We start from the raw sequence: 25766 nt of genomic DNA, 5'->3' as shown, positions 1-25766 counted from the left end.
TATGCTAAGGAACCCTCCATACTTTTAGATAAACCAATTACAGAAATTCATTTTGAAATACTAAAACTGTTGTTAAGAGTTTCAAATGGGAGTATTACAAATTACATGCTTTTAGTAAGTTGTAAAAGTAGCTAGTCATAGTAACTTAGACTGTAGTAACAATTCTGAATTTGGAAGGTTTTGTAAAAGTAAGGTATGATATCCAATTACCGTTCTTGCCTCATTCCCTAATTTTGGGCATATGACTACATTAGTATTGGGCAGATATAGAAAATGGGAAAGTTAACATTTATGAGAGATTACCATCAGGGTAATATTGCTGGTTCATGCCTTCTGGAGGACCTTGTCCACCATGACTGTATTGGTCCCCATAATAGTCTTCCTGGCCTGAGTACTGCTGTGGTGGGCCTGAAAAACCACAACCAGTCAATACGTAAATAACTTGTTTTCTCTGTTATAAAGCCTGCTAATTTCTGATACGAGAGACATTTCTCAAATGTACTCCCCACCCATATTGTTGCATTTCAGACAACATATGTAATCTGGTTTACTTAAAAAAATAAATAAATGTATCTATCTATATATACACACACACATACAGTTGTGCTAGATTGAGCACATACATATCAAACTTCAGTTTTGAGCTCACTTTAGGAACACATGTATAACAGACTAAAGTGTTAAAAATAAAGTTATTCCTTTTCTAAAAGGACTGGAAAGAAAAAAAAAAAGAAAAAATAGAAGCAAGATTGGGGAACATTGTTCCTTTTTTGTAACTGAGTGAATTCAGAACCAAGCAGGTACTCTGTTCCTTTTCTGTACCTATCATTTAAATACTGAAACAGAATTCTGCATCAGCGTATCTGAGATGCATGTTTTTAGATACTTTTCGTCAGAAAGAACTCAAAACCAAAAGAAATACTTGTCTTTGCATTTCATGGTGATACCAGTAATCTGTTGCTGCAAGAACCACCCTTAAAAGGGTAACAAAAAAGAGTCTGCAAACAAAGTCTGTTACATCCAATGATTTGATTGAAATTTGGTGTAAGCAAGGAAGTGATTTAGAATAGTTTTAAAGACGGTTATTTAAAATCACTCTGAAGTGAAGTCCTACCTTGCTGTGGCGGCCTGTATGGAGGAATCTGTCTCTGACCCATCATGTGATTGCCTTGGTTAACTTGGCCCATCATTCCCATAGGCGGTTGCTGCCCCTGGTAATGCTGGCCACCTGCTTGTGGCATGTTGTACTGCTGGGAGGGAGGCTGCTGGTGCATCATTGGACCTGTAAAGGGAAAAGCAGCAAATACATCCTCTGTAACACATGGCTTGAGATTAGATCTTTCAAAAAGAACATGGAAAACCCAGCCTTCAAAGATGGGCCAAAAAAGGGCTCTCTATTTCTAGTGTTCTCATAAGGATTCATTGTTTCTGAACCTATGCAAATACAGGCTATCAGTTCCGTACCCAAATTACAAAACAGAACTCAGCTGAAATAAAGCTGCTTTCTAGATGATTTTTCTTCAAATTATGCAGACATTAGTTTACTCATACACAAAGACAACTGAAACACTTTTACCATTTTTGTTTGTTTGTTTTAAAAAGCAGCTGCAAAGAAATTGTAGATGAAAATCTGATAGAGAAACCTTGATAAGTCATGGAAAAATTATTTCACATTGTGAGCTCCTCAGGGCATAGCTTTAATACACATGTAGTTGTTGTTATAGTCCAACAATGAGCCACTTAATTGTTATCACAAAACAAACAATTTTATTTAGCCTGTAAAGACAAACCACACGCACATGTACCAGTGAGTCAGGCAAGCACACAACAGGCAGTACGCAGAAAGGCCCACAGGAATACACGCTCTGCCCACCACTGAACAGTCCCAAGCAGCCTGTAACAAAAAACTGCTTTCATACTAAGCTGCACAAAGTTTCCGTGAACCACAGGAAGAGACCAGGAGAGAACATGTACTGTCCATGTTTTATCAACTGAGAAAATCTGATTAAGGCTGAATTTGGAGAAATGCAAACGCTGGTACTGAAAACAGACAGTTAAAACAGCACCATATGGATGTCATCTATCTGGATTTTTGTAAAGCTTTTGACACGGTCCCCCACAACATCCTTCTCTCTAAATTGGAGAGCCACGGATTTGATGGGTGGACCATTCGGTGGATAAGGAATTGGTTGGATGGTCGCAGCCCAAGGGTAGTGGTCAACAGCTCAATGTCCAGATGGAGACCAGTGATGAGTGGAGTCCCTCAGGGGTCCGTACTGGGACCGGTGCTGTTCAATATATTCATCAATGACATGGACAGCGACATCGAGTGTACCCTCTGCAAGTTTGCAGATGACACCAAACTGAGTGGTACGGTTGAGACACCAGAAGGACGGGATGCCATCCACAGGGACCTGGACAAGCTGGAGAGGTGGGCCTGTGTGAACCTCAGGAAGTTCAACAAGGCCAAGTGCAAGGTCCTACACCTGGGTCGGGGTAATCCCCGGTATCAATACAGGCTGGGGGATGAAAGGATCGAGAGCAGCCCTGCTGAGAGGGACTTGGGGGTACTGATAGACGAAAGGCTGGACATGAGTCGGCAATGTGCGCTGGCAGCCCAGAGGGCCAACCGTGTCCTGGGCTGCATCAAGAGAAGCGTGGCCAGCAGGTCGAGAGAGGTGATTCTGCCCCTCTACTCTGCTCTGGTGAGACCTCACCTGGAGTACTGCGTTCAGCTCAGGAGCCCTCAGCACAAGAAGGACATGGAACTGTTGGAGCGGGTCCAAAGGAGGGCTACAAAAATGATCTGAGGGCTGGAGCACCTCTCCTATGAGGACAGGCTGAGATAGTTGGGCTTGTTCAGCCTGGAGAAGAGAAGGCTGCGGGGAGACCTGATTGCAGCCTTTCAGTACTTACAGGGAGCCTATAGGAAAGATGGGGACAATCTTTTTAGTAGAGACAGCAGTGACAGGACGAGGGGTAACGGTTTTAAACTAAAACAGGGTAGGTTTAGGCTAGATATAAGGAAGAAATTCTTTACAATGAGGGTGGTGAAACACTGGAACGGGTTGCCCAGAGAGGTAGTGGAGGCCCCATCCCTGGAAACATTCAAGACCAGGTTGGACAGGGCTCTGAGCAACCTGATCTAGCTAGTGGTATCCCTGCTCGCTGCGGGGGGGGTTGGACTAGATGACCTCTAGGGGTCCCTTCCAACCCAAAACTTTCTATGATTCTATGACACCACACAGCAATGAAAATTATCATTACGCCATTTCATTATATGAGATTGCAGGTTAGATCGATATAACTTTTAACAAATAGCTTCTTCCCTTATTCTGTAGTAACACTTCAGAAAAGAATTATTCTAGTATTAAAAATATGAGGAGCAAACAGTTGTGACAAGGAGCAAAACTTCTTAAACGATGTATTTTTCTAATATATTAATTCAAGTCACTTAACACATATCACACACTTTATAATGGTGAAGCCCTAAGCTTTTTCTGCATTTTTAAAAAATTTATTTTAGAAACTACAAAGACAAGTACCTAGTCTCACTAAAAAAAACAAAACAAATCAAAACATCAAACTAGCACAGCCATTCCTTAGCCCCATTCCAGGAAAAAACAGAAAGGTATCTACTATTCTATATGCTAAATTTTGCCATTGCATTTAATATTTTTAAACAACTAGGTGCTGAAGCACAAGCAGAAAGTCCTACGTGAAACCACAGTACTGGAAAATTACCTAGATACGGTCAATACCGACAATGGATTTATGCAAGGAAAGGAATACACAACTACTTAGATCCTGTCTATGTGGGGTTATGAGAGAAAGTTATGCTAAATTAATTAATGGTAAGAATTCAAAGTGCGCTAGTTAAATCCCATTAAACCCCTGCGTGGAATCTCTCAGTGAGAAGTAAAGTGGCCTTAGTTCTGTTAAGCTTCATTTTCCTCTGAAGATAAATACTGGCCACTCTTAAAATGATCCAGTTATGCTTCTATACTGCAACACGGCAGTTTCCATGTACCGATTTAAAAGTAAAAAAAAAATGGTTTAAATTGAGATACTGTAATTATTTTTCACTTAGCAAAAATGTATTTCATTTTTTGATCTTCTGAACGAGTAGGTAATTTAGATCATTCCATTTCACTGCTATTCTGTTTGGAGGTACTGAGAAACACTAGGCTGCCTTGAAAAAAAAAAAAAACAAAAAAACTTGTTGCCATAATATTCCTACATCTCAAGAAAGCTTGTTAATTAACAATATTAATATTAGTCACAATACAACGTGATAAAATGTGTTGGGTCCCCATGGTGCAATGTAGAGGTTTTCTGTTTGCTTTTTAAATTAGAACTTCATTAACGCTTTGTAGAGCCACAATGAGAATTCACTACTCTGTATCAGACTGTGTATTGTGTTAATATCAGAGTGCCTGGCTTCCTTCCAGTCTAGTTCACATCTCTCTTATTAAGAAGCTACCTAAAAGAAGAACCATGGTCTCTACCGTCTCCCGCAACAGAATCAATTTTATGCGGTAGTTTTAATGAGTGAGGGAACTTTGAAATTGCTTTTTTCTTTTGAAAAATCAAGCCTACGATTAAACTACATTTATTCATTGTATAATACTTGAAATGACATAAAACTAATGTAGAAAACCCCATTGCAAAATTTGTCAAAAACTTAAAACCATTAGTTTGTGATCTAAGACTTTCTAATATTTGTAGCACATATTTTTACAGCCCACTTAAAATACAGCTCTTCAATCTCCAATCAGGTCACAACAAACTACACTCAGTGGAAGCCATGATCTCTTCCAGACTTGGAGGCAAGACTTCACACACACAAGTTCACAAAACTGTGCGCTGCAAGAGAATGCTCACTGCTTTCAAAAACTCTCCTTAGAAACTCTTTTTTGGTGATTTTCTAGAACTATTTATTCCAGAGAGGACAAAATACCCATTTGTACAGAGTCCAAAATGAGTCCAAGAAAACATTGTGTAGGACTATCCCTGTAAGCATGCAAGTGCACAAGCAGACTATTGTCTTTCCAAGAAACTATTTTAACTTTGGTGGTAGAAAAGCCCTATAAACATTTCTGTATATGCAGAAGGCTGCCTTCGCATGTGAATATACGGAAGCATTCCCGAGATAAAAGTCTGGAGAAAGAGACACTGAGAAGTAATACTGTAGGTCCTGTGAGGAGTGCAAGTAATTTTGGCAGTTGTTAAACAGGCATTTGAAAAAATGCACAGTGTAGACCCAAATCAGTCTTGTGGAGCAAGTGAATGTATGAAGCAAGCCAGACAACAGGTGAAAAATGAACTGCTCGTTATTCAATTTAATTAAAAATAATCTACATTATCAAGAATACACAACATTTGATGATGAATACAGAGAAACGGGAATGTGAACTAGATGCAAGTTCCAGATAAACCTAACAAATCTGAGACCAGAGGTGCACTGATGACGAAATTGCTGCAAAAAAACTCAGCAGTTTAAAAATGTCTCCTTAGCTTTGTCTCTTCTGCTGAAACTCAGATACTGGTGGTAAATGCTATGAGAGGACAAGAATAACTGGTTGAAACTTCTGAAGAAGCAGAGAAGTGAGGAACCACCTTCACAAATGAACTGGTGGCTCTGCTGTTCTGATTAAAGAGCTATAGGAGCAGCCAGGTATAACCAAAAAGGAGCAGTACCAGCTATTGTTTCTTCAGTCTTCAAAAACATGTTGGTTTTGTTGCTAAGAAGAGGTCTATTCTTTAGGCATTTCACTGTGTGCACTCAGTATCGATAAAGCAATTGCATATCCACATCTAGAGTATCAGCAAAGTACACCATACCAGATTTACCATGGTAAATCTCATCATTGTGTCCACTGTTACATAAACAACAAAATATATACCTGGCAATGCAGCAGCCCTCAGCAAAACTTCTGTTGATTTTCTTCATGTTTACCAAAAAAAGTGCTTGTTTTTAAACATAAGTGATAGTGATAACTCTTGCAAGAGCTAGCTTAGGAAGTCTACCATAGGTAAATTTAACTTTCAATTTTCACAAGATTTTTGACAAATGCTTGTAGTTGATATGTACTTGGTCAAATCAGCCAAAATCTTAAAGGTGTTTTAACATGAGGGGCAGTTTAAATACTATCTCAAAGGACGCTGAGGATAAAAAATTTTTTGCTACTCCTAATGCATGATACAGGCTGCAAATTTAAGGTGGTAGAAACTTCACCACGCTCACCTATTCCACCAAGTTCTCATCTCAAACTGAATCATAATTTCAGGTGTCATTTAAGAAAAAAAATACATAAAAATAAGTCATACAAAACAATTCCTTAGTTAATGTTGCCTTGCATGTTTAATGCTAGGGAAGAAAGATGAAAGAACAAGCATTGTGGCACCTGTTTATATCTTTGTTTTTTTCAAGATATGAGAACTGCAGTGTCTTTTACAGCTAAACATTCTACAAACCCAGCTATAGCATGATGGTACATCAGAACGTGGAAGCAATTTTATTTTTCTTTAATAGGTTAGATGTCCAAAAAATTGAGACTGCCTTACTTTGTCCATGACATCATGGCTACTGTAAAGCACTTGACGTATTGAAACGTAACAGCCTCTGCTTACACAGGAATGAACAGATGGCAAGACAACACAAAAGGTCCTCAACCTCAGGTATCATTTTATCCTGATCTGTTATACTCTGAATATGTTTATATTTCAGATGGTATTGGATGTTCCTATCTTTATGTTCCTTTCTTTATGTGAACAACAAAAGAACAGGAATTCTCCACGTCTCATCTCTGCTGTGTCCGTGATGTCTTCAGATTTACTTGCAGTTGAAAGACCTCTGAAACTTTAATGGAATTTTGAAGTTTATATGAATGTGTCCTGAGTTTGGCCAGAACAGGGTTAATTTTCACCGGAATCCAGGAAGGGGCACAGCCGGGGGGTGGGGGCTGACCCCACCTGGCCAAACAGAGCCCGGTATTCCATACCATGTGACGTCACGCTGGGTTCCGGTGGGGGGGGGCGGCGCGGCGGGAAGGCACTCGCGGCTTGGGGGGGCGCAGCGCCGGTCCTGTTTCGGGAGAGCGGCCGTCTGGGTTGTACGGTTCGTTGTTGTGTTTTCTCCTTATTTGTATCGTTGTTGTTCCTGTTTTCCCTCTGTTTGCTGTTCTGTTAAACTGCCCTTATCCCGACCCACCGGTTTCTGCCTCTTCCTTTCCATTCTCTTCCGCACGCCGGCGGGGGGAGGGGCGGCCGCGTGGCGCTTTTGTTGCCGGCAGCAGCCGAAACCAAGACATTTAATTTGGCGCCCAAGCGTGGGGCAGGGATAACGGCAGGGCTGAGCAGCGGGTGTTAAAATTGCTTTCTTAGATTTTGTTAAATTTTGTTGTAGGCATTTTTTTTCTGTGTTACTTAAATAGTCGCCGGTAAAAATGTTTCTGTCTTTCATCAGATGGTTGTGGTTTTTGAATCCGTACTTGCTGTACTTGTTCCCTGTGGTGCTATTCATCGTCACGGGGAAAAGGATCAGGATTATGATTTTACTGTACTGTACAATATCGACTTATGACATGATAACGTCAATGTGCATGAAATTAGTCTTGTATTTGCATGCGGCACTGCGGTCATTTCCGTACCTCGGATCCTATGTCTTAGATTTTGTTAATAATCAAACCCAGTCTGTGGGGAAAGCCGAAGGGGATACCTTCCCCCACTCTTTCGCCCCCCCCTCTCTCCCTCAGGCTGGTCCTAACTGCTTTTGAGAATTTTGAGTACCCCTGGGATGCTCAGGGCAGCACTCTCCTTTTGTTATGCCTCCTGAATGGGTTGCAGGTTTTGTTTAGGGTTAAGCAAGTCGTTAAGAACATCGTGCAGAGACCTGCCCCGGGGCTGGATAGCTGTGAGTGGCTGGGTGTGTGGGACAGCATGGGCAGGTGTCTAGAGCAATGGGCACCACCGGTGTTTTTTAAACTCACCCCTGAACAAATACAGAATCCAGACAGTCTGGTAAAATATCTGCAAAAAGTGTGCTGCCACCCTGGGAACTCGAGAGAGACACAGATCACTGCAATGTGCTGGGGTCTGGCCCACGCCTACCGAGCCCTGTTCAACCTGATTCAGTGCCCTAAAGGGGAAAGGGGGGGAAACGAAGCAGCAGGCACTGGGACTGGCGCTGCCCCCCCAGCCAGCCCTGCAGCCCCTCCAGCCCAGCAGGCAGTCACAGCCCCCCCCGACCGGCACCACGGCTGCTGCAGCCACTGGCGTTGTCCCAGCTCCCCCGGTGGGCACGGTAGCTGCTGCAGCTCCAGCCACAGGCACAGTGACTGAGCCCAATGACCAACCTGTGCCAGTAGCAGTCGCCCCCGTAAAACTAAAGAAAGACGCAAAGAGAGCAGATCGCTCCGGGAGGGATGACGATGAGCCAGGGTCATCGCGGGAGATAGAGACAGAGATCATCACCCGGTCCCTGTCCCTGGGCGAGCTGCGAGACATGTGGAAAGATTTCAGCTGCCACCCAGGCGAGCACATTGCCACCTGGCTGCTGCGGTGCTGGGATAACGGGGCCAGCAGCTTGGAATTAGAGGGCAAGGAAGCCAAGCAGCTGGGATCCCTGGCCAGGGATGGGGGCATTGACAAGGCCATTGGGAAAAACGAACAAATCCTCAGCCTTTGGAGGAGACTTCTGTCAGGCGTGAGGGAGAGGTACCCCTTCAGTGACGATTTTGTATGCTATCCTGGCAAGTGGACCAATATGGAAAGGGGTATTCAGTACTTGAGGGAATTAGCTGTGCGGGAGCTGGTTTACTGTGACACAGACGATGAGCAGGTACCCACAGACCCAGATGAACTCCAGTGCTCACAATCCATGTGGAGGAAGTTTGTGCGGAGCGCACCCTCCTCACATGCCAACTCACTGGCAGTTGTAAACTGGAAAGGTAAGGAGGCACCAACAGTGGATGAGGTGGCTGTCAGACTCCGCCAATATGAGGAAAGTCTCTCTTCATCCCTTGTCTCAGCTGTGGAGAAACTGGTCAAGCGACTAGACAGGAATATGTCCTACTCCCCATCTGTACGGGCCAGCATCTCAGCTATTAGGGGCAGGCGTTTCTCTGCTCAGGAGAGGGAATACAGAGGCTACACACCACGGGGCACCCTGTGGTTCTACCTGCGTGACCACAGAGAGGACATGAGGAAGTGGGATGGAAAACCCACCTCAAGTCTAGAGGCACGAGTGCGTGAGTTGCGAGGTAAAACAATCACAAAAGGGGATTCTGTTAGGAAAAATGCCGCTCCAGTTTCCAGAAGCCAGCTCTCCAGACAAGGTAGACAGTTTGACCTTGATTCCAATCCTCTGGAGGGGACCTCCAAGTCATTCTTACAGCAAGTGAGCAGCAAATTCTCTGATGAGGATTAGAGGGGCCCTGCCTCCAGCCAGGTGGAGGAAAGTGACAACCGTGTCTATTGGACGGTGTGGATTCGGTGGCCTGGCACGTCAGATCCACAAGAGTATAAAGCTCTAGTGGACACTGGTGCACAGTGTACTTTAATGCCATCAGAGTTCAAAGGGTCAGAGTCCATTTGCATTTCGGGAGTGACAGGGGGGTCCCAAGAGCTGAGTGTACTGGAGGCTGAAGTGAGCCTCACTGGGCAGGACTGGCAGAAGCACCCCATTGTAACTGGCCCCGAGGCTCTGTGCATCCTTGGGATAGACTATCTTAGGAGAGGGTATTTCAAGGACCCAAAGGGGTATCGGTGGGCTTTTGGCATAGCTGCTATGGAGATGGAAGAAATTAAACAGCTGTCCATTTTGCCTGGTCTGTCGGAGGATCCTTCCGTTGTGGGGTTGCTGAGGGTTGAAGAACAACAGGTGCCAATCGCAACCACAACGGTGCACTGGTGACAGTATCGTACCAACCAAGACTCCCTTCTCCCCATTCATCAGCTGATCCGTCAACTGGAGAGTCAAGGAGTGATCAGCAAAACTCGCTCACCCTTTAATAGTCCCATATGGCCAGTGAGAAAATCTACTGGAGAGTGGAGACTGACAATAGACTACCGTGGCCTGAATGAAGTCACACCACCGCTGAGTGCTGCCGTGCCAGACATGCTAGAACTTCAATATCAGCTGGAGTCAAAGGCAGCCAAGTGGTACGCTACAATTGACATCGCTAATGCATTCTTCTCCATCCCTTTGGCAGCAGAGTGCAGGCCACAGTTTGCTTTCACCTGAGGGGCATCCAGTACACCTGGAATCGACTGCCCCAGGGGTGGAAACACAGTCCCACCATTTGCCATGGACTAATCCAGACTGCACTGGAAAAGGGTGAAGCCCCAGAACATCTGCAGTACATCGATGACATCATTATATGGGGCGACACAGCGGAGGAGGTTTTTGAGAAAGGGGAGAAAATAGTTCAGATCCTTCTGAAAGCCGGTTTCGCCATTAAGCGAAGTAAAGTCAAGGGACCTGCACAAGAGATCCAGATTTTGGGAATAAAATGGCAGGATGGGCGCCGTCAAATCCCAATGGATGTCATCAACAAAATAGCAGCTATGTCTCCACCAACCAGCAAAAAGGAAGCACAGGCCTTCCTGGGTGTTGTGGGTTTTTGGAGGATGCACATCCCAAATTACAGCCAAATTGTGAGTCCTCTGTACCACGTGACCCGGAAGAAGAATGATTTTGAATGGGGCCCTGAGCAACAACAGGCGTTTGAACAAATTAAACAGGAGATAGTTCATGCAGTAGCCCTTGGTCCAGTCCGGTCAGGGCAAGATGTTAAAAACGTGCTCCACACCGCAGCCGGGGAGAATGGCCCAACCTGGAGTCTCTGGCAGAAAGCACCAGGGGAGACTCGAGGTCGACCCCTGGGGTTCTGGAGCTGGGGATACAAAGGATCCGAGGCCCGCTATACTCCCACTGAAAAAGAGATTCTGGCAGCATATGAAGGCGTTCGAGCTGCTTCAGAAGTGGTCGGCACTGAAGCACAGCTCCTCCTAGCTCCACGATTGCCGGTCCTGGGCTGGATGTTCAAAGAGAGGGTCCCCTCTACGCATCATGCCACCGATGCTACATGGAGTAAGTGGGTCGCGCTGATCACCCAGCGTGCCCGAATGGGAAACCCCAGTCGCCCAGGAATTCTGGAGGTAATCATGGACTGGCCAGAAGGATGGACTTTTTCAATGAAAACCTAGCAGAGCACAGCGATGATAGAAGTGGACCTGGTTTTCAACAACTGGCATCCAGCAACTTCATCAAGATCAACATCTCCTGCAGACTGTGGGCACGGGCCGCACCAGATACATCAGCCGTGAGCTCCGGATGCAGCAAGTGACCGCCCACCACCACACATCACCTCTCCTGCCACGGAAGACCATTACGACAGATGGAGCCCGAAGTCATGGATTAAATGAACTCAACGGACTCTTTAGAGTGATGATCCATAGACTAAGGGAATGATATCTGGAGACAGGAGAAGTGGTGGTGATCAACTGGACAATGGGGGACCTGGGCATGACGTAGATGGTATGGAATAAGGGGTGGATAATGTCCTGGGTTTGGCCAGAACAGGGTTAATTTTCACCGGAATCCAGGAAGGGGCACAGCCCGGGGGTGGGGGCTGACCCCACCTGGCCAAACAGAGCCCGGTATTCCATACCATGTGACGTCACGCTGGGTTCCGGTGGGGGGGGCGGCGCGGCGGGAAGGCTCTCGCGGCTTAGGGGGGCGCAGCGCCGGTCCTGTTTTGGGAGAGCGGCCGTCTGGGTTGTACGGTTCGTTGTTGTGTTTTCTCCTTATTTGTATCGTTGTTGTTCCTGTTTTCCCTCTGTTTTGCTGTTCTGTTAAACTGCCCTTATCCCGACCCACCAGTTTCTGCCTCTTTCTTTTCATTCTCCTCCGCACGCCGGCGGGGGGAGGGGCGGCCGCGTGGCGCTTTTTTTGCCGGCGGCAGCCGAAACCAAATCTCAGCACCAGATTCAACAATTAGTCTTCTGCAAATAATTGAATCAACATGATATTCTCATGTAGAGTTCACTTGTGAACTAGTTCCCCTCCCTCACCCCAAGCAACATACAGCGCTCACTAAATACAGACTGGGGGCACAGGGCAACTGCTTCAGGCGCTTCTGACAAGAGAATGGAATTCTAGCAAAAGGATGCCAGAAACACAGTCTCTGAGATGGCCAAGCCACCATTTCTTCGTCCTTACCTTTAAAGTATTTGAATTCTACTATTTGTTATTGTCCTCTGCCTGTGAAAGATCTCTTCAACATAAATAAGAGGAATTGCCATGTAATTTTCAGGTTCTATAAAATCATGCTTACACTTCCCCTCTGAAAACTCAAAAATTGGCAAGACTTGAAATATTTCATTCAACATAAGCAGCTTCCCATACAAAAGGAAAAATGCACCCATAAGAAAGGAGTTTTGTCCACATTCACTCAGCTCCTGCTGCATCCTATCTTTTCCAAAAAGGTAGCCAGTATTTCTTGTGGATGTCCCAGGCTGCTATCGTAGCTTTTTAATCAAGAGTCATCTACAGAATCTTCCACTTAAAACAAGTTTCGTAAGTCCAAATTGACTAAAATTCTTCTTTTAATTGGACTGACTATACAAAAACAGTACCAGGAAAATTTTGCTTCTTATTTAAGATACTCCTCTGGCCAGCATTTTATGAAGTAGTGCAAATCAATAATGAGTACTAAGCAGAGACAGAAATTAAATCTAACAAAGGCTTCTGTTACTATGCATTTTATTTCTTAATTTGCACCTTTTCATTTATTCTTACTAACACCATCTGCCTCAAAATGCATATATACAGCAAGATGTTTTGCTAGAAAATGTACATAAAAAGTCATGCTAAAACCACTCAAAAGTTGTATCAAACCTTTCTGTGTGTTATGGTGCCTTCATCTATTATACGACAGCATGCTTTTTTCCTAAAAGTACTGGCCTCATTCAGTACATCGTAGATATTATTCACTGAAACCCTGTTTCAATATTTTGTTTCCTTCTAATTGTTTATGTGAGATGCCATCCCTAATCAAACACTGAAGACAGAATTATTAATTTACTCGAGGGTTTTCTTATGGTACTCATAACTAACATGTCCAAATCTTCATAATGAATGTAGTTTCACAACACTCCTGTGAAATCAGATGGTATCAAAAATCTTACTATCAGATTCATTCCTCTACAGATTGGGAACCCATGCAGAGAAAGAAAAAAGGTCAAAAACATCTACTGATTTTTAACAGTCATCTTGAGATGCTAAGACCTTATCTTGCGGAATATTTAGCATTATACTTAGCTAGTGCTGTTATTAACTGAGAGATATAGTAGGGTCTCTCATTCTCAATAGGGATCACCGCTTTAGAAGGCAAAGAAACAAAGCGTGCTCAGGGGTTCACAAAAGTCTTCAGAAATTTTGATTCATTTCTGATTCTGAATGGCAGCACACGCTGCCAGTTAAGAAGTCTTTAACTCACAATCTGTTTATTCCCTTCTTGTTAAACTGCATCTCACTGCATTTCCTAGAGGGTCATTCTTGTTTCTTCACTAAGATGAGAAGCCTGCCGTGTCCGTGCTTGGCCAAGACCCTCTGCCCAGCCAGACTGCATCCTGGCTACCTATTTAAATCTCTCATGGTCTCACAGATTTCTCTGCCATTCTTTCCCCTGCTGACTTGGAGACAAAAGAGAGTGAAGGTATAAAAATACTTCCTCTAATTTGTCACCAAATCTCAATACAAATGCAATAACTAAGACCAGAAAACTGAGGAAATGTATTAAGCAGACCTGACTGGGAATATTCTTAGGTCAAAAACCTTAGCTACCAACACGTAACAAACATGTGCATCTTCAGACTTACAGACATCTTCCCCCATAGATACTTAAAATTTGACTAATCTGGGACAATATTTTCACTGAAACAGCAAATAGCACCTTGCTGGCATAACAGACAATTTTCAAAGCCTTGCTCTAAAGCAAGGGGCACTGCACTCCTACATTTACATATGAAGTGCTCCGTTTACTGACGTTTTTGTGAGACACTGAAATATTTTAAAGAATGTAATTTTTCACCCCACGGTCAGAAATAGCTCTCCACTTCTGTGAAACTTCCACAAAAAAAATCTGCCTTGAAGCAGACACTTGGAATGGAAAAAAATTTCAGCCTAAAGTGTCAAAATTTGGCAAAATTAGTTACCCAGTGTGAAAGCTTACTGTGTCCCTAAGTGCAAGCATGGTACCAGCTCCTGTTCTAACTAGAGAATTCACTCTCGTTATTGAACCTACAATTTGGTTAGATATTGCTTTATTCTTTATTCCCCAAAGACACTTCAGTACAACTATTTGTTCAGAACAGAAACTTTTAAAGTATTTTTCTGCCTAATTTCTAACGAGCAATTTTCAAGTTTGGCAAAGTACTGAAAATACAGCAGGGGAATACTATGAGGAAGAGTGAAGAACACTACCTTGAGATGGAATAATCACTAGTCCTAAACTGTAAGCCAGTAATACAAAGTAAGTTGTGTTCTGTAGAGTGACTCAGTGGATGACTCCCTCACATATACTGCCGCATATTTATTACGAACTCTAAAAACTAAAAAATTTCAACTGAGCATGCACAGGACTTTTCCAAAGTGTCTTACAATGTTTACAAAATTACTCCGTCGTGTATTGGCCAGAATACACAGATAGCTTGTCAGTTCAGAGAGACAGTTAAAAATATTCCCATTTGTGATGGTTTCCTCTGCTATGTGCCAATCTTTTGTTTCCTCTGCTGTTAAATTCTGCCATTAACTACGTGGACGATAAAGGACTCCGACTTCCCATGTTCACTACTGGTAAGAAAACTGTAGAAACAGCTGTTTTGCCTTGACTTATTTTTTGGTCTCTCATTTACTTAGCCTGTTTTGAGCCTTTCTGTGATCTAATAATCAAACTGATCGGTATGACCTGGTCAGTTTCTGCATCTCAGGAACAAATGGTATCTACTAAACAAAGGGGAGCTTTGGTCTCCAACAAGAGTAGACTGCAAGAATAAGAACCTATGCCACTTGGAGGATTATTTTTTCTACAATGACCAGGGAAGGAGCCTTGGAAAAAAACCCACATTTTCCTACAGCATCAGGAAAGAGATGAAAACCTCAACTCAAGTCATATCCTTCAGTTAATACATCCGTAAGAGTTCACACATATTGCAGGGGGGGGAAAAAAAAAAACCACAAACCATATTTGCTGTAAACATGGCAGAAGCATTTTTTTTAAAAAAAATCTGCAGTATGTCTTCTAGCAGGTGGCATGTTCAGATCCAATGTAGTAACAGACTTAACAGGCAAGCTGAAAATACTGCTTGCTGATTTGTAAAGCACATTATTAAATTGTATATATACTGCATATTCTTATAAATTTGGTCTGTTGTGACTCTAATGCAATATTTTAATTCTGCAATGCCCTTGCACTTCAACAAGGACCATACTGTCAGCGGGATACATCATCTGTTTATGCTATGCAAATATCCTAGACACAACATCAGTTTGGAATTCTACAATATACACAAGGACTTCTCCTGAAAACAGTACGGAATAGTGGATTTGTTCCTGGAACTGCATTGTATTTCTTTAAGATTAACAGACATTCCATGCTACAACAGCATGCAGCAGAGAACAAAGATTCAATAGGTATAAAAATCTGAGGGCTATGTGACTTTAATTTTTCAATTTACCCGAGAGACTGCAAAGTAGAGATGTATTTTATCAACTCAAGCAATAATAACACTTAGAGAGTAAGTGTAAAGTCTGACAAAGATAAACAGCAGTTCAGATTTGTAATTGATGAAAGCAGACCCACTCCCAGATTCTCACACAACACCTGAAAAAAGTTTAAAGTCTGCAAATAAATAAAAAGTCACGGACACATGGGAGAAAGTAGACGTCAAGTCCTCCAAACATGTCTACAAATGCATTTAGAGAAGGAAATCTACAAGCCCTCTTAGAAAAAAGTCTGAGATGTTTCCTTTTTACAGAAGCTAACAAGCACCTCACTTACCTTGGTTTGGCTGCATGTTCATGTTTGGTCTGGGACCATAGTTGCCCATTGGCTGTCCCTGGCTCATGGTCATCTGATTCTGCACTGGCATACTCTGTGAGGATGGCACTGAGTGACTATAGCCGCCCATTGACCCATGGCTACTTGAAGGCATGTTCATGGAACTGTTTGTCATGTTGAGCTGGTTAGGTCCAGGTCCTTGCATAGGCATATGGTTCGGTCCTTCAGAAAGAAAAACATGGAAAAAAGGTTCTACATTAAGTATTACAAACAAGCAAACTAACCATATTGAATCACAAAGCTAAATAAACATTATTAAATACAATTACGTTAAAACAAAGCTAAAACAGTTTACTCATGATGGCCGAATTTAAATTAAAAAAAAAAGTCAACAACAGAGTTCAGCTTTATTATGCAATACATTTTATTTTGTTGAGCAGATGAAGCTACCAAAACAAAAGGTGTAAAATACCATACAGCTCATGTTATACTCATATCATGCGCAAAACTAGTCTTATTAGTATCCACCCAACACACCCCGAATTTCAACCTGAATTGCACAGTATCAGTTCAACAGCCAGCTTGGCAGCCCTGTCACAGCTACATACATAATTGTTACAATAGCTGTAACATTTCTGTCTCTTCAAACAAATCATACTGGACACTTTTCTGAAAGTAACAGTTTTGGGTTTGTTTTTTTTTCCCCAAAAAGTCAGGCAGTATTAACACCGACATGGTACAAATACATGTAGAATAAAAATGGCTGAAGACATATTTAACACTGTTTGAAGATACAATGTATAGCAAATATACCACAACGGTATTTATATATTACTAGGGTGGGACATGATGACTGGAAGGACAGTCATCAAATTATCAGCTCACCCCTCATGCCTGCAAAGATTCAAAGGAAGAGCAACCTGTTCATATGCTCACGAGGCCAGCTACATCTCTTGACCCTTTGTTTCCCATCTTGTTGACAACACAGGTTGGAATTGGTTGTTCTGTGAATTAAACCTACTCTCCAATGGTATTGTAAAAAGTATAACCATTACACCACCATCTGATCAGTTCACTCACTACTTTAGCTGGGATAAGTGAGCAGCTACTAGGAGTGAAATCAGTAAGAGGTATGACCAGATATAACTATGACAAGTGAAAAAAGTAAACAAAACGCAAGGATTATGCATGTGACAAGCACCACATGAAGCATTTATGAAGATATGTACACCTAGAGCACAGGACAGAGTAGGTCAACTGTAAACAAGGCGAGTGTTGATTATATAGAGTTCAGGAAGAAGATGCCATTGTTGCCCAACATGCCACAGGTTTTTTGTTTAAGCTACAAAAACCTAAGAAATATACAAGACTTGGAATAGGAACCTAAAAGAAACTGCCAGCAGAGTTGCAGGAAGACAGTGATTTGGTTATGTACCTCCCCAGGGGCAAGGGGATTATCTGCCTTCAGATGTAAACATCTCCCAACTCCTGTTCTTGAGTAAAGAAATAACTGCACTAATCTAGGACAGGATGAAGGCTAAAATAAGGACCTAGAGAGTTGCACACAAGGTCATAGAGGCAATACCAACTAACCCGCAAACAAAAAGACAGAGAAGAAAAAGATAGCAATGATCAAGGAACACAGATACTAAAAGCCAACACGAAGAAACAGAGAATACGTTTAAGAATATGTTTACCCTCTTGCCCTTTTCAAGGTACCTTACCAAAATGAATACCATAAGCTTATTTTATCAAGGAAAGTGAAAAAGCTAAAAAAAGTTATCACATGTGCAGTTCACTGTTCCTGGAAAACAAGGTGAGCATAGATTGCCCAACTGTACCAAGGCGGATCCACACAAATACAGAAAAAATAACTCAGCGAATAGCATTCAGACCATGACAGAGACCTACAGACGCCTATACTGTACCCTTGAAATTCAACACTGCCTAACGCTGTAATAGTGAGAACATGGAGACAGTTTAACTCTGAAAAAGCGAGATCATCTCTAACCATGAGATTAATCATCGCCGTGTTAAAGTAAAGCTAAGCCGAACAAAACCTCCAGACTGTAGTGCCAAACAACTACTGCAGGACTGCTGGACGACTGCTTTCTTAATTTCTTTCCTAAGAAAAGGAAGGAATACACAGGGTTAGTGCCACAAAGGCAGGGCCTGGGGGTGGATTTGTTCCATTTTGTTTAAAGAAGAAATTGTCAACAATAGATTTCAGAGAGCTATCCAAGTACACAGTGGAATAAGTTTTCAAAAACTTGTGAGAAGCAAGATAGGAAAGGCAAAAATCATCGCAAGAGAGAAGCTGAAAAAAATGAAACGCCTTCTCTCAAAAGCCGATTTACACCCCACATCTCACGTAGCACCAAAACAGGAGAAAGCACTCCTAAGAAAAAGCTGACGTATAACTTGTCAGGCATGTGTATGTTCTGGGGTCAAAAATCTGGTAATTTGTTAGTCAGAAGCAAGAAGACAAGGACAGAGGAAAAGCTAAGACCATAGTCTCAAAGAACCTTGCAAACAAAAAATAGTAAACCCACACTTTACAAAATTCTTTTAATAGTTTGCCAAAATACTTCACAGGGTTCTTCTGCACATATGGAAACAACAGTTGATTTTTTTTTTATATGAAAAAATGAAATAGGAAGAACAGATTCTGAATTAAGTAAGAATGAATGAGACATGAAGTGCATATCTGCCATTACAATAACTGCTTTAAATGCTAAACTAATTAGACTCTGTGTTATAATAAAGTTAGCGTAATCAGTATCTATCCTGACTACAAACAGAAGTCCTTTTTCCTCCTAACCACTTATGGACAGTATCTTAGCTCCCAGCAGCTGTAAGCCAGCCCAAGTGCATTTGAGACTACATTTGCAGGAAGAATGACGACTCAGAGAACTCGTTGGTAATACATCAGCACTTGTTGTTCAGGAACGTGACCTACCAGTGCCAGGACAAAGGTCTGAGAACCCTACGGCTAGTCTTACTTTTCAGCTTTTTACATATGATAAAAAGAGCTCAAGAAATTGGGAAGGCAACTTGCCACCAGCACAACCCGGTTCATCACCTCCTTCCAAATCCAGATCACCCTTACTTTGCATCACACAGACTCTCAGTCCATGTAACTCTTCAGACAGTCATTTTTTCCAATAAAAGCCATAATCTGTCACAGGCACAGGTAACATTCAACTCCACCACAGGCTGAAAAAGGTTTGTCATGACTGTCTTCCCTGGTAAGAGGATACAGACACTCATTTATCAGGGGATGCAATTAAGGGTCTCAGCAGTACTTCAGGTCCTTTATTAACCAGAACACAAGTGTGAGAAAAATCATTCCTTGACCTTCAGGTAACGGGATAGGGCTACAGCAGAACTTTAAATCAACCTATGCCCTGACCATCACTTGGCAGTTCTTTTAATCCTCCCATCAACTCTTCCACCCACACTCAGTCCTGTGGAAACCCCTACTCGGATAAGGCCTTCCAGAAATCTGTAGCTGGTATTTTTAAGAGCCTGCATTTTATTTCTTCCAGGCTGCTCAACTCGTTGTTGTCTACCCTGGACTCTCTTCAGTTTGCACCTTAGCGACTTTATTCTTCTTGTTCAGGTACCTCTTCAGATACTTAAGGTTTTGTATCTGGCTTCTATTATATTGGGCACCAATGATACAGCCAGGAGCAATCTCTGAGGAGTATCAAGAAGGATCACAGTGCCCTGGCAGTGACAGTGAGGAACTCTGGAGAGCAGGTAGTTTTTACATCAGCCCTCCCAGTCAAAGGAAAGGGGTTTGAAAGGGCTGGTCAAATCTGGCAAATCAACAAATGGTTACAGGACTGATGCAACAGCCAGGGGTTCAGCTACTTAGAACCATGGTAACTGCTTTGAGAAACCTGTTCTACTGGGGGCTGACAGGGTCCATCCAACAGAGAAAGGGAAGAGCATCTTTGGTCAGAGCCTTGCCAAGCTGGTGAAGAGGGCTTTAAACTACAGATGCCGGGGGAGGGGGACCTCAATCCATCCCACTGCTACCAGTCTGATGCCAGGGCCAGCAGTAGATGCCCAGAGCCTGGAGAAGGATCACAGGTCAGCAGGAGAGCACCTCAAGGGCAGCACAGAGGAACTCCAGCCAGTAAGTCGGCTCCATCGGGGCCCCAACTGAAACACCTCTGTGCAAACGCACACAGATTGGGGAATAAATGAGAGGAGTCAGAGACACGCGCACGCCTGCAGGGCTATGAGCTCCCTGGCATCATGGAGATGTGGTGGGATGGCTCTTGTGACTGGAGTGCTGGAATGGAAGGATACAGGCTCTTTAGGAAGGACAGGCAGGGGAGAAGCGGTGGCGTTGTCACCCTGTATGTCAGTGACCAACGGGGGTGCATGGAGCTCTGCCTGGGGATGGATGAGGAGCTGACTGATAGCTTATGGGTCAGGATTACAGGCAGGGCAGGGACTGGTGACATTATAGTGGGGGTCTGCTACAGACCACCCGACCAGGAAAACCGAGCAGACAAGGCCCTCTATAGACAGATGGGAGCAGCCTCACGCTCACAAGGCCTGGTCCTCATGGGGGACTTCAACCACCCCAATATCTGTTGGCGGGACAACACAGCAGGGCGTAAGTAATCCAGGAGGTTCCTGGAATGCACTGATAACTTCCAAGTGATAGCAGAGCCCATGAGAAGACCTATGCTGCACCCTGTTCTCACCAACGAGGGACTGGTGGGGAATGTGAAGTTCAAGGGTAGCCTTGGCTGCAGTGACCATGAAATGGTGGAGTTCAAGAACCTGACAGCAGCAAGGAGGGCGCACAGCAAGCTCACTGCCCCAGACTTCAGGAGAGGAGACTTTGGCCTCTTCAGGGACCTGCTTGGTAGAGTAACATGGGATAAAGCCCTGCAGGAGCTCCCTATTGGGACCAGTGCTGTTTAGCATCTCTGCTGGAGACGTGGACAGTGGGACTGAGTGCACCCTCAGCAAGTTTGCCAACAACAAGAAGCTGTGTGGTGTGGTCGACACGCTGGAGGGAAGGGATGACATCCAGAGGGACCTTGACAGGCTTGAGAGGTGGGCCTGCACAAACCTCATGAAGTTCAACAATGCCAAGTGCAAGGTCCTGCACGTGGGTTAGGGCAATCCCAAGCGCAAATACAGACCAGGCAGAAAATGGACTGAGAGCAGCCTCGACGAGAAGGACTTCAGGGGATTTGTTAATACGAAGCTCAACATGACCCAGCATTGTGCACATGCAGCCTGCAAGGCCAACCATATCCTGGGCTGTATCAAAAGGAGTGTGGCCAGCAGGTCAAGGGAGGTGACACTGCCCCTCTGCTCCACTCTGGCAAAACCCCACCTGGAGTCCTGCATCCAGCTCTGGAGCCCTTAGCATAAGGAGGACATGGACCTGTCAGAGCGGGTCCAGACAAGGGTGACAAAAAGCTATCAGAGGGGTGGAACATCTCTCCTTACGAGGAACGGCTGAGAGAGTTGGGGCTGTTCAGCCTGCAGAAGAGAAGGCTCTGGGGAGACCTTACTGCAGCCTTCCGGTACCTGGAGGGGGCCTGCAAGAAAGCTGGAGAGGAACTTTTCACAAGGGCGTGTAGTGACAGGACAAGGGGTAATGGCTTTAAACTGAAAGAGGGTAGATTTAGACCAGATATAAGAAAGAAGTTCTTCAGTATGAATGGGGGTGGTGAGACACTGGAACAGGTTGCCCAGAGAAGCTGTAGGTGCCCTGTCCCTAGCAGTGTTCAAGGCCAGGCTGGATGGGGCTTTGAGCAACTTGGTCTAGTGGAAGGTGTCCCTGCCCATGGCAGGGAGGTTGGGACTAGATGATCTTTTAAGTTCACTTCGAACCCAAGCCATTCAATGATTCTATGAAATACACAAAGGCTCACATAGAGGCAAACTAGCACACACTTAAAAAACAAAATAATCATTCAGCTATGCACTTAGCAAGATGATTCTGTTTCCCCTCCTTTAACGCCTAACTATGAAATGATTTTAGCATGCCTTTCTGATATTAGAGATGCCCTCATCCTAAACTGTTTATCTTCACATCCTCAGAGACAATCTTAAACAGAGAAGGGAAGGAAGAGACATTCAAAAAAAGGGATTAAGTTCGAAGCAAGGTTAAATTAAAGCTTAGATGAAAAGCGTATTTAAGTATCTGTCTACGTGAACACAAAAACAAACCTATCTACCTTTCACATATTTTTGTAAAAGCTCTTTTCTTATTCTACCTAATTACAAAATATGTATGTTTAAGGAGTGACTTTTGTCCCCTGTGGTTCTGCAGTGAAGTCATTATGCTCACATTGTGACTTGGTAATCCTTCTCCTTGCAAAAGATCATTATAATAACAATAATATGATTACACTAGAGGGTCAAAGAGACTGATTTGTGAGAGGCAATGCTATTCTCCATGGGAGCTGATGGATCTTAGATGGATAGAGGACTCCACAACAAGAATATCTCTGCCCTGCTTAGGGAGCAGCACATATTGCTCTTTCAACTTCCAAATGCAGACCATGACCAACAATGTATGATGAAGCTAACTTCTCCTCTAGATCTTTTATTATACTTCTTACACATGGTTTCTGGAGGCTATTCAGCTACTCTTGTCAGAAAAGCTGTCACTACCAGGTCTGTTTTATCAAGATTAGCACAGAAACTAGAGACTACAGCAATCATTGTATTTTTTATTTTATATTAAGTTTTGCATAGTTATTTACAGTGTTTGCTGTCACTAGAGCTTCTCTTTGTGACCACTGAGAGATGAATTTTCAAAGATCCTTTGACAGCAGTTTCCTTTCTTGGAAGAATCAATACCTTGAAGAGCTTTTGTACGAGAAGTTCCTCCATACAAAAAATGAAGGGGTCCTGAACAAAAGCAATCCTGGGAATGCAATTTTAAGCTGAAAGCCAATCCACATGAAATAGGCAATATGACTTTATGAGTAGAAATTCTGGAAAACAGCCTCTACATAAAAAGAACACTTTTCCAGGGCCTGCTCCATTCTGATCTGACTGCTAAAGGGAATAGTTACCCCAAAGCCAGTACTGGTAGGTACAATGTGGAGTTTTATCATCTTGTTTCACTGCTTTGTTTCTGACTTCCCAAGCACTTTTATTTTCATTACAAAACAGGATGGCATAAAAACTGACTTAAAATTTACACCTAGAACAATAATCTGGAGGCCATTGCTTTACAAATCCCTTACGATTCAACACTTCTTCAATAATAAAGAACACAGAGGATTTAGTGGAAGCTGGATGACTTTCTGCATAAAAGCAATTTTTTTTTTAATTTACTCACATTCAAAACACCTTCTTTAAGATGTATCTATTTTATTATTATCTAATTATTTAGCTACTACGATTTCACATTATCTTTTTATGGAAGGATTTGTGTTCAGTCAGCCACAGGCCAATACCTTTTCCCAATAAGCCTTCCAAAGCCAGCTGTACTCCACGGTTTCAAACAGACTAAATTTAGCCAGTTCTGTTCATCAGAGGAATGCTGTGTGTCAGCTACATCAAAGCCCAAGGGCAGCCTGATAAACACTGAATACAGGTCACGTAGCTCTGTAGCTAACAAACTCTAAGAGAGCTCGTACTCGAGGGCATTCAAAGCAGTTTTGTCATCAACAATCTAGTATCCCTTGAGCCCCCATGTCGTTTCAGTTGCCAGGCAACGCTGGTGTTAATGTCTTAGAGGAGAAAAACTTACCAGGCATCTGGCCGTTCATCTGGTTCTGCATGTGTGGTGCAGGAGGGCCCCCACCTACCATGCCATCTGAAGACATGTTGTGCGAGCGCGGAGGCGGGGGAGGCCCACTCTGACTCATCCCTCCCGGACCCATCGGCATATTCTGTGTGGGTGGCTGAAAGGAGACAGTTTAGTCAAACACAAGAAGCAGTTAGTCTGACAAATATATTATACGTACATATGGTACAGCAGTTGCCTATAGTGTTCATCGGGGTATGAAAGCAAGCACTGAAATGCGTTTCTTGCTCTTTCAAATATGCCTAGCTCCTCTCAATATTAATTTTGGCAGAACGTTTAATATTTCAATCAATTTTACATGAAGTATTACATGCAGACAACACCACAGCACCCTCAAGCAGTGCTTTAAAATAATAAACAAGTACAAATCAATGACTCCTTAAAAAAATTATATCTGAACAGTTTAAGATTGCTGGAGTTGCTCCCTCCCCCACACACAAAAGCTTTGCTTCAAAGCAATGTTTGTTGAACAGAAAAATAACCCTTCCATTGTAATTCTCTCACATCAACAATTTGATGCTGTTAATGGACCTCACACCAGGACAAAACAGGTACAAAGCAAGACGAAAGCCTCTCAGTGCTCACAGCCTACGACAAACGTGCAGCCAGGTGCTGTAAGGTGCCTGCCATCCCTGTCCCTCTCCCCACCCCAAGCTGCCCACCATCCCTGCCCCCCTCCCCCCCTGAGGTGCCCACCATCCCTGCCCCTCTCCCTCCCTCCCCCCCCCCCCCCCCCCCCCCCCCCAGGCGCTGGAGGCCTGGCTGGTAACTCCATGCCAAACACCCCCTACGGACTGGAAGCACATTAGTGCTGGCCTCCAAAGGTCCAGAGACAGCTGCCTAGAAAGGACGGTTTTGGCAAATTTCCTAATGAAATTGTGAGGAAAATAACGGAATAACCTTGAGAGTTCAAAGAGGGAGAGCAAGAAAAACAGTAAATACAAGGGGGGATTTACTATTAGGTTCTACTCACGGCAGTGTAAGGAGACACAGAAACTGCTAGTAGCCAGCTTCGTTTTCCTACTAAAAACACCTGCGAGACCGTACGATCCTCCTCACATACCTTAGCCAAATGCGTTCAGGGGAATAAAAATCATCTCTTGTGAGAGCGAACGCCTGGGTCCCTGGCTTTTGAGGGCCCTCTCTAAAAGGCCGTAACTATTCATGCAAAACCCTTCCTGCGAGACAAACATGGATGTGTTTGTTAACACTTCTCCCCACAGAAAGAACCAAGAGAGCGAGCCCTAAGTTCCGGCCTAGCCCAGCCACATTTATGCCTGCACCTACTGATCAGGACGTTCATAAAGACAAGACATAATGCAATATATGAGAGTAACGCTTTCCAAATGAGTGTAAGGCAGGACCCCGTTCTGGTCTTGGAGACGGCAACATCAGGGTAACACAGGGACACACATGCTCACTTGCCGGGGAAGATGGGAAACAGCACGAATTTATTTTCTCAACGTTTCTTCAAATACCTCAAGCAGGTATTCTTTTCCCTGCAATATCTTTAAAAACTCCTCAAGAAATTAGTGAAAGGCTTTTTCTCAGCAGGAGGAAGGAAGGAGATGAAAGAAAACACAAGCAAGTAAATGACTTCTCTTACTAAATTCCTTTCATCCCTCCATGATGAAGAGAATGACCTTTCATGAGCAAGTTTATTCCTCACCCTACAGCAGAAATGGCAGAAGGTGGAAAAGGTACAGCAGTTGTACCTTCTGGACAGCGTGAGTGGAATGCTGCTCCATTTTGCTTGATCTTCCCCTGCCAGTGAGTAATCAAAGCAAGGCCACTCCAGCTAAGTACTCCTTCCCTTCACCTTCAAAAGCTTGCCATCATCCTACTTTTTCATCTAATGGAAATTATCTAAGACTGATATATAGACAAGCAAACAA

General features: G+C 43.5%; 1 protein-coding gene across 3 annotated transcripts in view; it reads right to left on the bottom strand.

The window, feature by feature from the left end:
* SS18 (SS18 subunit of BAF chromatin remodeling complex) overlaps positions 1 to 25766 on the bottom strand; it is a 52620-nt gene that overhangs the window by 9483 nt on the left and 17371 nt on the right. For 2 of the 3 annotated variants that reach the window (XM_075416290.1, XM_075416291.1), the window contains exons 4-7: positions 23815 to 23968; positions 16068 to 16289; positions 1115 to 1282; positions 304 to 408 (exon numbers count right to left, since the gene is read on the bottom strand). In XM_075416290.1, the coding sequence (XP_075272405.1) occupies positions 304 to 408; positions 1115 to 1282; positions 16068 to 16289; positions 23815 to 23968 (649 nt within the window). The remainder of the gene's footprint in view (positions 1 to 303; positions 409 to 1114; positions 1283 to 16067; positions 16290 to 23814; positions 23969 to 25766) is intronic. The other variant, XM_075416292.1, reaches the window with a different exon arrangement.

This window comes from Opisthocomus hoazin, chromosome 3 (assembly GCF_030867145.1).
Source record: "Opisthocomus hoazin isolate bOpiHoa1 chromosome 3, bOpiHoa1.hap1, whole genome shotgun sequence".
Lineage (NCBI taxonomy): Eukaryota > Metazoa > Chordata > Aves > Opisthocomiformes > Opisthocomidae > Opisthocomus > Opisthocomus hoazin.
The sequence above is the reverse complement of the archived record's forward strand: the minus strand, read 5'-3'. Positions and strand labels throughout refer to the sequence as shown.